This window comes from Leucoraja erinacea, chromosome 31 (assembly GCF_028641065.1).
Source record: "Leucoraja erinacea ecotype New England chromosome 31, Leri_hhj_1, whole genome shotgun sequence".
Lineage (NCBI taxonomy): Eukaryota > Metazoa > Chordata > Chondrichthyes > Rajiformes > Rajidae > Leucoraja > Leucoraja erinaceus.
Window position 1 is genome coordinate 22,174,613 of NC_073407.1, and position 12,703 is coordinate 22,187,315.

A 12,703-nucleotide genomic window follows, 5' to 3' on the forward strand; every position below is an offset into this window, starting at 1 on the left:
ATAAAGACACAGAAAGAAAAAAAATATAAAGTCACGTGGGACACTCAGCCCAGTCGTGTTTCTTTAAGTAAATTCCCTGACATTAATGAGCGTAATGACTAAGTTTCACAGCCATCCATGTCGAGAATTCCCACCCTCTGTCAGGAAAAAAAATCTCTATTTCGGTCTTAAATGACCTACTTATATTACAGACGGCTTGTGCTGGTCCCAGACTCTGCGGCAGGGCAGTATCTCCTCACTGCAAGTGACCTGTAAAGCTCTTTCAGAGTTTTATGAATTTCATTACAATTCATTTTGCTGAACTCGTTTAGGTTTAGGAATAGGTTTATTTTGTACTGTTGCTTGGTACTTTTACCAAGGTACTGTTAAAAAGCTTTGTTTTGCACGCTATCCAAATTGATCAGGTACACAAATACAATTAAATCAAACTCAAGTAGATCATAGGGGAGGATACATGGATCTCAACATTGCAGGGTTGTAAGAATATGTTTACATATTCTGTTGTGCTGCAGCAAGTGGGAATTTAATTGTTCTATCTGGGACATATGACAATTCTCTTGACAGTTCCGGAGACAAATCCAATGTCAACAATGGGGAAGAGGTGAATCTTTAACAATTCCTTGCATTCTAGGAAGGGCTAATTCACAGATCCATGTCGAGGTGACAGAGGGGAAAAAAAAGCTGTTCCTGAACCTGATGGTGTGTGCTCCATGTAGCTTTTGCACCATCTATCGGAGGGGAGCAGGGAAAAGGGAAAAAAAAAGGAATGACTGGGATTGACAAGTCTTTGATTATGTTGGCCACTTTTGCAAGGCAGAGCGAAATGCAGATGGAGTCAATGGTGGGATGTCTGGTGCGCGTAATGGATTGGGCTACACCTGCAGCTCGCTGCAATTTCTTGCAGTCTTGTGCGGAGACGTGAAGCTGAATTTCCTCAGTCTCCTCAGGAAGTAGCGTCGTCCGTTTGCCGTCTCGGCTGTAGCATCAATGTGGTTGGTCCATGAATGATCTCCTAACAATGCAGTTCCTGTCAACTCAGCGACATTTCACTATACTCCCTCAAAGCCAAGTAGACCCTACACAGATAAGAAGACAAAACTGCACAGTATTGCATAGTGTCACTAACGCCCGATACAACTGCGATGCGGAGACGTTCCTCATTTCCTCAGTCTCCTCAAAGACTCTTAACAACGTCTCGGCTGTATATCAATATATATATATATATCCTAATATATAGTTCCTGTCAATCACACACACACACACACTCATATAGTATACCCTACACATAAGAAGACAAATACTGCACTATATTGCATATGTCACTAACACACACAACACGATAAGACTTCCTCATTTCCATAATCAAAGACTCTTAACAATGGACTATATATATATAATATATATATATATTATGTGCCTCCAAACTGTTTGTTACAATGCATGTTGCCTTTCAGAAACTTGTGTTCAAAAAGCAGACGAGATCCTTTTGAACATTTAGCACTATCCAACATCTCGCTGTTTAACAATGGGAGGCCCATAGCTAAACCATTTACTGTGTAATAAGGTAGTATGAATCTCAACTGCACGCTGCACCCTCCTCCATGTTCACAGCCTGCTGACCTTGCTCCTCTCTTGCAGCCTGGTGATGACATTGTGTTAATGGCACAGACTTTGGAGAAGATCTTCCTGCAAAAGGTTGCTCAGATGCCTCAGGAGGAGGTGGAACTGGTGCCCTCGGTACCAAAGGGCAAAGGTCGAAAGCACCCAGGTAGGCTCAAGTTTGCATATAGATGTTGGGAGGTCACGTTGCAGTTATATACGATGTTGGTGAGGCCACATTTACAGTTTTGTTTTGTTCAGTTTTGGTCACCGTGTCATAGGAAAGATGTTGTCGAGCTAATGGTGAAGAGAGGATGTTGCCAGAACTGGAGAGCTTGAGTTATGGGACGAGGTTGAGCAGTCTAGGGCTTTATTCCCTCGAGCGCAGGTGGTTGAGGGGTGATTTAATCAAACTTGATCTTATAGAGGTGTACAAAATCATGCGATGAATAGATCGGGTGGACGCACACGGTCTCTTGCCCAGAGTAGGGGAAACGAGAACCAGAGGACTTGGGTTTAAGGTGTGGGGAGAAAGATTTAATAGGGATCTGAGGGGTGACTTTTGTACACAAAGGGAGGTTGGGGTATGGAATGAACTACCAGAGGGAGTAGTTGAGGCAGGTACTATTGCAATGTTTAAAAAACATTTGGACAGGTTCATGAATTGAATCGGTAAGATTCAGATTCAATTTTAATTGTCATTATCAGTGTACAGTACAGAGACAACGAAATGCATTTACAGAGACAACGAAATGCATAAGGAGGGATACGGGCAAACTGCAAGCAGGTGGGACTACTATTGAGTTTAGTTTAGAGATACAGCGTGGAAATAGGCCCTTTGGCCCTCCAAGTCTGCACCGACCAGCGATCCCTGTTACGCTAGCACACACTAGCGACGATTTACAATTTTTTACCGAAGCCAATTAACCAACAAAATTGTACGTCTTTGGGGTGTGGGAGGAAACTGGAGGATCCGGAGAAAATCCACGCAAGTCACGGGGAGAACGTACAAAAAACCGCACCCACACAGTCAGGATCAAACCCGGGTCTGTGGCGCTGTAAGGCAGCAACTCTACTGCTGTGGTACGGTGCCAGTGTGTGGCCGCCTGTTCTGCTGGCCATGCGTAGAGAAGCAGATGGCAGGCCGGTTCCCAGTGCCAGGCATTGGCTGGTGGTGAGTCAGTTCCAGTAGCAGCCACAGCAATTGGGATGAGGTTCCCAGTTCCCAGTCCTGGCTTTGTGTTTGTTCCTCCTGATGGGCCAGCCTGATTTTTGACACTCGACCTGGCTGAGAATAGGATCGAGTTCCTGAGGACCGGCATGTCTGGGAGACCAGTTCCAATGAGTGATGTGATCACTTTCTTCCTGCTGGCAGGGACCGCTTGCCCAGTACTGATCTGGCTGCTGTCAGGTCAGTACTTGGTGCCATAGAAACATAGACATAGAAAATAGGTGCAGAAGTAGGCCATTCGGCCCTTCGAGCCTGCACCGCCATTCAATATGATCATGGCTGATCATTCAAATCAATATCCCATCCCTGCCTTCTCTCCATACCCCCTGATCCCTTTAGCCACAAGGGCCACATCTAACTCCCTCTTAAATCTAGCCAATGAACTGGCCTCAACTACCTTCTGTGGCAGAGAATTCCACAGATTCACCACTCTCTGTGTAAAAATGATTTTCTCATCTCAGTCCTAAAATACTTCCCTCTTATCCTTAAACTGTGACCCCCTTGTTCTGGACTTCCCCAACATCAGGAATAATCTTCCTGCATCTAGCTTGTCCAACCCCTTAAGAATTTTGTAAGTTTCTATAAGATCCCCCCTCAATCTTCTAAATTCTAGCGTGTACAAGCCGAGTCTATCCAGTCTTTCTTCATATGAAAGTCCTGACATTCCAGGAATCAGTCTGGTGAACCTTCTCTGTACTCCCTCTATGGCAAGAATGTCTTTCCTTGGATTAGGAGACTTGGGGAAGTCAGTTCCCAGTTGGTTGGCATGGCTGGGCTAAGCCGAGCAGGGGAGGTCAGTCTCAGGTATTTCAATGAGATACTACATCTGAGTGAGCCACAACGCTGTGTGTGGAAACACAATTACAAAGAGTGTGCAAAGGGTGTGTAGTCATACCGGGGAGGCCACTGTTCTAGGAGACAATATTGAAAGGCTCCAAGTGCCAGAAGGTGTGGTGTATATTTAACTGCCCCCTGATTTTGCTCTGCTTTGTAACACATTGTGTTCGGGGTTGGTTCTCTGCAGGAATGCAGCAGGTGGCCGCAGTGTCTTCGGCCAGCGAGCCAACGCCTTTCCCAGAAGCTCCTGCCGAGGCCTCTCCACCTCCCATCATCATCTCCACTCCAGTGCCGACCACCCTGCCCACCCAGGTCACGGCAGCCCCTGCTCAATCTTCCAGCCCCATGATGTCGGTCATCCCACCTCCAGCGCAGCCTGTTACCAAGGTAAAGCCCTTGCCTTGTTCGTGTGTCTTCCAGACCTTGTACAGCGATGGGCTCAAACAGGCCCTGTGTCCAGGCAGCCCGAGGCTTGGACATAGCATGGTATTTGATAACATACACTGGAGAATATTTCTGTAAGTTATATAGTACTGAACTAAGTAGAACAAAATCTTTTCACCGGATCTTGTTACATTCGACAATAAACAACACTGAACAATAGATCTCTGCTTTAGCACCCATTTTGTGGGATTTGGTGTGTATGAAGGAACTGCCGATGCTGGTTTAAACCAAAGAGAGACACAAAATGCTGGAGTAACTCAGCGGGCCAGGCAGCATCTCTAGAGGGAAGGGATGACTGACGTTTCTCAGCCCGAAAACGTCACCCGTTCCTTCCCTCCAGAGATGCTGCCTGTCCCGCTGAGTTACTCCAGCATTTGGTGTCTCTCTGGGATTGAGTGGTGGGGCTGACCATGTGTTATGTGCTTTGGCCCCTGGGTCAAGTCCATCATCTCTAGCCCACAATCCTAGCTTATTTTTGCTGTGCAGAACTGAGGGATTGCAGTACAGTAGAGAAGTGAAGGGGGTGAGTAATTGTTGCACTTGATGGAAGTTTTTTATTTGAGAGGAATAGATCGGGTAGATGCACAGAGTCTCGTGCCCAGAGTAGATGAATCGAGGAACAGAAGATGTAGGTTTAAGGTGAATGGGAAAACATTTAATAGGAATCTGAGGGGTAAATTTTTCACACAAAGGGTGAAAATTCGACCGTATTAAACTCACACTGCCCAAAAAATTAAGATATACAGAACAAATTAATTTTGTTTGGAATTTATGTGAGAAAAAAAAGTTGATAAACACAATTTATATTTTAATTTCAACTCTCATTTCTTGACACGGCTGCATAGTCCAGTTATGTAACGCAGTGCTCGTCTGTATGTAACGGTCTCATAGATTGGGCAGAGAATACAATTGTTGGCAGTTGTTAACCTGGAACGTTAGATAATTGTGGGGCCACAAGAAACTGCAGGTGCTGGAATCTTGAGCAAAACCACAATGCTGCAGGAACGTCAGTGGGATTGTTGTGGCTTTGGACGGTAGCGAGTTGTTAATGGGTCGTGCTTTTGATAGTAATAGTCGGCAGGAGATAGATTCAGATTCAGATTCAATCTTTATTGTCATTGTGCAGTGTACAGTGTAGAGACAACGAAATGCAGTTAGCATCTCACCCAGAAGAGCGACATAGAATAATGAGCAGTAAAAATAAAATAAATATATATATATATGTATGCAGAATCTTACATTTGGGAACGGGCTCAGTTCCAATGGAGGAGACGGGTGCATGGTGGAATATTGGGTTGGGGGATCACACCATTGGGGGAGCAGACCCAACGGGTCTGCACTTGGTCTATATATATATATATATATATATATTTGTATATATGTGTGTGTATATATATATATGTACAGACAGTAGCAGTAGTGTAATTTTTCTGGGGGAAGGAGTGTCCGGCGGGGGGGGTTAAGTAGTGTAACAGCCGCAGGGAAGAAGCTGTTCCTGGACCTGCTGGTCCGGCAACGGAGAGACCTGTAGCACCAGCCACCTGTAAACAGTCTGTGGCTGGGGTGAGAGCAGTCCTTGACGATGCTGTGCGCCCTTCGCAGACTGTTTGATGGACTTCTGCAACTTTGTCGATGCCAGAACTTGCCGACACTTGCCCACTGCCTGGGCGAGGTCTGCTGTATGATTTCATCGGGATGCATGCAAAACAAAACACTTCGCTGTACCCAGGTACATGTGACAATAAAGTATCGTTGAATGACAAAAGCCCTCTTTGTGTTTCAGAAAAAAGGTGTGAAACGGAAAGCAGACACGACGACCCCCAGTACCTGCGCCATCACCACCACCACCACCAGCAGCTCCGAGTCCCCTCCCCCTCCCTCCGAGTCCAAAGCCGGCAAGTTGGCGTCGCGGCGGGAGAGCGGGCGGCCGATCAAACCGCCAAAGAAAGACCTGGAAGAGGTGGAGCTGCAGCAGCCCTCGGGCAAGAAGGGGAAACTGACGGAGCACCTGAAGCACTGCGACAACATCCTGAAGGAGATGCTGTCGAAGAAGCACGCGGCCTACGCCTGGCCCTTCTACAAGCCCGTGGACGCCGAGGCTCTGGAACTGCACGACTACCACGAAATCATTAAGCATCCAATGGACCTCAGCAGCGTGAAAGTACGTCAGCAGCCCTCTTTGTCCTCCTACCCTCTGGAATGCCGGTGATTGACGGAAATATACGCGGAGGTTTATTGTTGTTATGTTCATAAGTTCTTGGAGCAGAATTTGCCCCCATCAAGTCTACTCCGCCATTCAATCATGGCTGATCTATTTTTCCCTCTCAACCCCATTATAGACAATAGGTGCAGGAGTAGGCCATTTGGCCCTTCGAGCCAGCACCGCCATTCAATGTGATCATGGCTGATCATCCCCAATCAGTACCCTGTTCCTGCCTTCTCCCCATATCCCCAGACTCCACTATTTTTAAGAGCCCTATCTAGCTCTCTCTCGAAAGCATCCAGATGTCCTCTGAGACAGAGAATTCCACATTCTCCTGTCTTCTCCCCATAACCCCCGATACTCTTGCTAATCAAGAATCAACCTGTGCCTTACAAAATACCCAATGCCTTGCCCTCCTCGGACTTCTATAGATTCTGCAGATTTACCAGTTAGATTTTTTTCTGACTAAAGAAATTCCTCTCCATCTCTTTTCTAATGGTATGTCCATTTGTTCTGAAGCTCTGGCCTCTGGTCCTAGACTCTCACCAGTGCAAACATCATCTCCACGTCCATTCTAGCTTTTTTTTTTGTATTGGATCAAATCAGATAATGTAGTACAGTAGGTAAAAACAATTAAGCCAAACTCAAGTATATTAGGTATAGTGACGAGAAAGATACAAAGAGCAGAATATAATTCTCAGCTTTATAGCGCATTAGTTCCAGAGTTTGATGGTGCGTGTTTTTAAGCTGCAGTATCTTTTCCCCAATCGGAATTTTAATATATAAAGCTATGAGAGGTATGGATAGAGAAGAAGCTGTCGGAACCTTTATTCCCCAGGGTGGAATTGTCAAAGACTAGGGGGAATACCTTTACAGTGAGAAGTGGAAAGTTTAAAGGAGATACGGGTGTCAGAGGTTATGGGGAGAAGGCAGGAGAATGCGGTTAGGAAGAAAAGATAGGTCAGCCATGATTGAATGGTGGAGTAGACCTGAATGGCCTAATTCTACTCCTATCTCATATGATATACGGGCCAAGGTGTATGGCACAGACGGCGATGGGTGCATCTAACATGCTGCCAGGGGTTGGACAAACTTGAATTGTTTTCTCGGGAACGTTGGAGGTTGAGTGAAGACCTGATGGAAGTGTATAAAATTAATGAGAGGCATAGATAGGGTAGACAATTGGAACCTTCCCCCCCCTCCCCCCACCCCGCACCCCCCAGCCCCCCCCCCCCCCCCCCCCCCCCCCCCCCCCCCCCCCACGGTGGAAATGTCAAAGACGAGAGGGTGTGGCCTTTAAGGTGACAGAGGTAAAGTTTCAAGGAGATGTGTGGTGCAAGTCTTGTTACACAGTGAATGGTGGGGACCTGGAACGTGCAACCAGAGATGATGGTGGAAGCAGATGCGACAGTGGCATTTAAGAGGGTTTTAGACAAGTACATGGATATGCAGGGAATGGAGGTAAATGGATCACACGCAGAACATATTTGTTTCGCTTTAAGGCCAGCACTGTGGCGCAGGGATAGAGTTGCTCTCTGACAGCGTTAGAGACTGAGGTTGCTTGTCTGTGCGTAGTTTGTACGTTCTCCCCGTGACTGCGTGGGTTTGTCCAGGATCTCCGGTTTCCTCCCACACTCCAAAGACGCACAAGTTTGTAGGTCAATTGGCTTGGTATAAATGTAAATAGTCCCTCGTATGTGTAGGATGGTGTTAGCGTGCGGGGATCGCTGGTCGGCGCGGACTCGGTGGACCGAAGGGTCCATTTGCACGCTGTATCATCTCGAAACGAAACTAAAATAAAGTTGGCATCATGTTCGGTTCAGACATTGTGGGTCAGAGGGCTTGTTCCTGCGCATTGCTGTTCTGTGTTGTATGTTATGTAGGTCGGTTTAAGTCGGGGGTCGGCAACCTACGGCCCCCGGGCCGAATGCGGCCCGTAACCCGAAATCATCCGGTCTACAGGCAAATTATCCCGTATTACTCAGGCCCGCTGAGTGCCCGCCCCGAGCACAGCCGAGCTCTGGCTGCACCACATCTGGATTAATCAGGCACGGCCGTGCACCTTCTGTGAACACCTTTAAAGAAAGAACTGCAGATGCCGGAAAAATCGACGGTAGACAAAAATGCTGGAGAAACTCAGCGGGTGAGAGATGCAAGGATTGCATGAGGCTGCCTCACCCGCTGAGTTTCTCCAGCATTTTTGTCTACCTTCTGTGAACATGTGATTTGATGCCTGCCATCCAGGGTGGGATGGGGGCGGGATCCATGTGTACAGGTGGTAGATGTGGCCCGCCATCCACTCACAGACATGCGTCCTGGCCCCCATGCAGAACAAGGTTGCCCACCCCCTGGTTTAAGTGATGGCAGAAGTGTGAGGTTGGAAACTCATCCCAGGCTGAAAAAGCACTGTAAAATCTAGCCCAGCCACAAATCTGCCAGGCTGGAACGGGGTTGGTGGCTCAGGAGCAGGGTTTACCCCGGGGATTAAAGACTGAGGGTGATGTAGTATTGTTTGGTTCAGTCACCAAGGAAAATAGAATTTGGGCAGATAAATGGGATTGCGACAGAGGTCAGATATACTCTGACTGAAGATAGACACAAGGTGCTGGAGTAACTCAGCGGGTTAGGCAGCATGTCTGGAGGGAAAGGATGGGTGACGTTTCGGGTTGGCACCCTTCTTCAAGACCCTGTCACCCGAAACGTCACCTATTTCTCCAGGGATGGGGCATGGCCCACTGAGTTACTCCAGCACTTTGTGTCTATTTATGGTATAAACCAGCTTCTGCAGTTCCTTTCTACACATACCCATGTTCATGAGTCTTGGTTGCAGCTCCTACAGGCAGCTGGTTCCATACACCCACCACCTTGTGTTACCCCTCGGATTCCTATTCACCTTAATCTTTACCCCTTCACCTTAAACCTATGTCCCCTGGTCCTCGAATCACCTACTCTGGGCAAGAGACTTTGTGCGTCTAAAAGATCTCCATGAACCTTGATTTACCAACTGATGATTTTTTTTGTACGTTTTGTATTTTTGTTAGTATTTTCTAGCCTTTCCAATTTTGCAGAAATCAGTTTTCTTTCTTTCTGTTTTTCCTTTGTGACTATCTTCAAACCAGAATGTTAAAACCAGGATTTACATATTCGACTGAAGAACCAACTGGACTCTGGGTTTCAATCAGTCACCTGTTTCCTTTAACAAGATGTGGTTGGGTAGTGGAATCCCAACGAATATCCTAGAACTAACTGGCCTCCTAAAACCCCTCAAACCCCATTCCCTTCATGAATAGAAAGGGGTACCTTTATTCAGATGGAAGTTGTACGATGTATGGAGGTATATGGAACGAGCTGCCAGAGGAGGTGGTTGAGGCAGGGACTGTTGCAACATTTAAGGAACATTTTGACAGGGACATGGAAAGGACAGGTTTGGAGGGATCTGGGCCAAACGCAGGCAGCTGGGACTAGTGTAGATGGGACATGTTGGTCGGTGTGGGCAGGTTGGGCAGAAGGGCCTGTTTCCACACTGTATGATTCTACGTTTTATAATCGTATCCATTTGGGAATGTTGACGTTGATTCTATTCTATGGTGCTTTTTACAGAAAAAGATGGACGGTCGGGATTATAGTGATGCCCAAGGATTTGCTGCCGATATTCGGTTAATGTTCTCCAACTGTTACAAATACAACCCTCCAGACCACGAAGTGGTGGCAATGGCCAGGAAACTGCAGGTATGGTGACCGTGTCTGATGGTGTGATGTCTGTGGCTATCGCTGCACTGTGAGCCGAGCTTGCAACCTTGCATTCCAGAAGTGTAGCATGCCCACTATAGACAATAGTGCAGGATTAGGCCATTCGGCCCTTCGATCCAGCACCGCCATTCAATGTGATCATGGCTGATCATCCAACTCAGCACCCTGTACCTGCCTTCTCTCCATACCCCTGATCCCTTTAGCCACAAGGGCCACATCTAACTCCCTCTTAAATATAGCCAATGAACTGGCCCCAACTACCTTCTGTGGCAGAGAATTCCAGAGATTCACCACTCTCTGAGTGAAAAATGTTTTTCTCATCTCGGCCCTAAAAGATTTTACCCTGATCCTTAAACTGTGACCCTTTGTTCTGGACTTCCCCAACATCGGGAACAATCTTCCTGCATCTAGCCTGTCCAACCCATTAAGAATTTTGTAAGTTTCTATAAGATCCCCCCCCCCCCCTCAACCATTAGGCCCTTCGAGCCAGCACCGCCATTCAATGTGATCATGGCTGATCATCCACAATCAGAACCCCATTCCTGCCTTCTCCCCATGTCCCCTGACTCCACTATCTTTAAGAACCCTATCTAGCTCTCTCTTGAAAGTAAGTACCGTACTTTCATGCACTGTAATGAATAGACAGAAAACCCAAAACCCAGTTTACCCATTCTTTTGCTTGGGCTGCTTACTGCTTACAATCCAGCGGTATGATTTCTCTAATTTCAAGTTATGCAAGTAATTTTAAGCAATCCTTACATTTCCTACCACCCCCCTCCCCAAACACATCCTACAAGTTCCACTTTTCTCATCCTTGTATCTCTTCATTATCACCTCTTCCCCAGCCAACAATGGGTCATGCTGGAGAGAAGGAATGGGTGACGTTTCTGGCCGAGAACCTTCTTCAGACCGTTTGAAGAAAGGTCCCGACCTGAAACGTCACCCATTCCTTCTCTCCAGAAATGCTGCCTTTCCCGCTGAGTTACTCCAGCATTTTGAGTCTATGGTGTGCACCAGCATCTGCCGTTCCCGTCTACACACAACAATGGGCCATTATAGGCCCCTTCCTTGGTTATCTGTGCCGGCCCTGCTACGTTCTGGCCTTTTCTTACTTCCAATTCGCTCCCCTCTACTTTCAGTCCGAAGAAGGGTCCCGACCCGAAATATCACCCATCCTTTTTCTTCAGACGTTCTGCCTGACCCGCTGAGTCACTACGGCACCTTGTGTTTCTCTTCACCTATTTGACATTTCCTTTCAGAAAGGTGTACGTTGTAAAATTCACCAGTCTTTGTTGTGTTAGCAATTGGCAATCCCTTTGTCCCAATCACCCTCCCTGGCCAGCAGCAACAGCAAATTCATGTCAAAGGGTTATGGGGAGACGGCATTAGAATGGGGTTGAGGGGGAAAGATAGATCAGCCATGATTGAATGGCTGAGTAGACTTGATGGGCCTATTTCTGGTCCTATGACATGAATTTAGTCATGCCCTTGTCTAGTAATCCACGACCCACAGACAACTCCGAGCTGTTTAGTTAGAGATGCTGCTTGTAAAGTGGCCATTTGACCCACCGAATCTACGCCAAACATTGGTCAGCCGTTCTTCTTTATCCCATTTATGCATCTACTCCCTACACACACACGGGGGGGGGGGGGCAATTTTACAGCGGGCAATTAATCGACAAACCCCCCACGTCTTTGGGATGTGAGAGGATACCGGAGGAAAACTCACGTGGGTAACAGGGCGAACATGCAAACTCCGTGCAGACAGCACCCGAAGTCAGGATGGGTCACTGGCTCTGCCAGCTGTGCCACTGTGCCACCCTTGAGCTGTGCCCCATGAGACTAATTCATCATCTTTTCACCACAGTCTGACTATGAATTGTTTTATCCCGTTTTTAGGACGTGTTTGAAATGAAGTTTGCAAAAATGCCGGACGAGCCCGCGGACGCATCTCCGCCCCCGTCCCTCCCGCCACCGGCCGCCGCCAAACCCAAGCCGACGTCGAGTGACAGCAGCCGGGAATCGTCGTCCAATTCCAACAGCTCCGATTCGGAAGAGGAGCGGGCAAACCGGTTGGCGGAACTGCAGGAGCAGGCAAGTGTCGTCCCGGCCACGCGACTAAGATGGCGGTGTGGATGTCCGTGCATCGTTGAGCTTGTTTTCTCTTGCACTTATCTGCATAGCTGCACCAGCACTCAGCGCACCGAGAATGTTCCTGTGGACAAAGATGCTTCAGGGCCTGGATCCAAGTATTTTGCAGAGCCCCCTCTGCAGTTCACGGCCCCTTGCTTCTTGAGATCGAGGGATAACACAGTAGGCAGCACGGTGGTGCCACGGCAGAGTTGCTGCCTTACAGCGCTTGCAGCGCCAGAGTCCCGAGTTCGATCCTGACAACGGGTGCTACCAAAATCCTTCATTTTTTTTTCAAGGAGAGAAGTAATAGATCAAATAGGATTTCAGCTTAGCAATGCTTCTGAGCAATGGCCAGTTTGCAGGTCCGGCAGCACTCTCCCTCTCTATTGTCCTAGTGACAGTGCAGTCAGTACCGACCCTGTCCCAGTGGCAGCTCTTCATCAGCAGCATTCCTACTAATAGTGTAGTCCTTTAGTTTAGCTTAGTGTTTAGATACAGCGGGGAAA

The 12,703-nt window shown here is 47.5% G+C and overlaps 1 protein-coding gene across 2 annotated transcripts in view; it reads left to right on the forward strand.

The window, feature by feature from the left end:
• LOC129712109 (bromodomain-containing protein 3-like) overlaps positions 1-12,703 on the forward strand; it is a 42,239-nt gene that overhangs the window by 17,724 nt on the left and 11,812 nt on the right. For both annotated transcript variants that reach the window (XM_055660310.1, XM_055660311.1), the window contains exons 4-8: positions 1,639-1,768; positions 3,855-4,054; positions 5,895-6,272; positions 9,915-10,043; positions 11,964-12,158. In XM_055660310.1, coding sequence (XP_055516285.1) covers positions 1,639-1,768; positions 3,855-4,054; positions 5,895-6,272; positions 9,915-10,043; positions 11,964-12,158 — 1,032 coding nt within the window. The remainder of the gene's footprint in view (positions 1-1,638; positions 1,769-3,854; positions 4,055-5,894; positions 6,273-9,914; positions 10,044-11,963; positions 12,159-12,703) is intronic.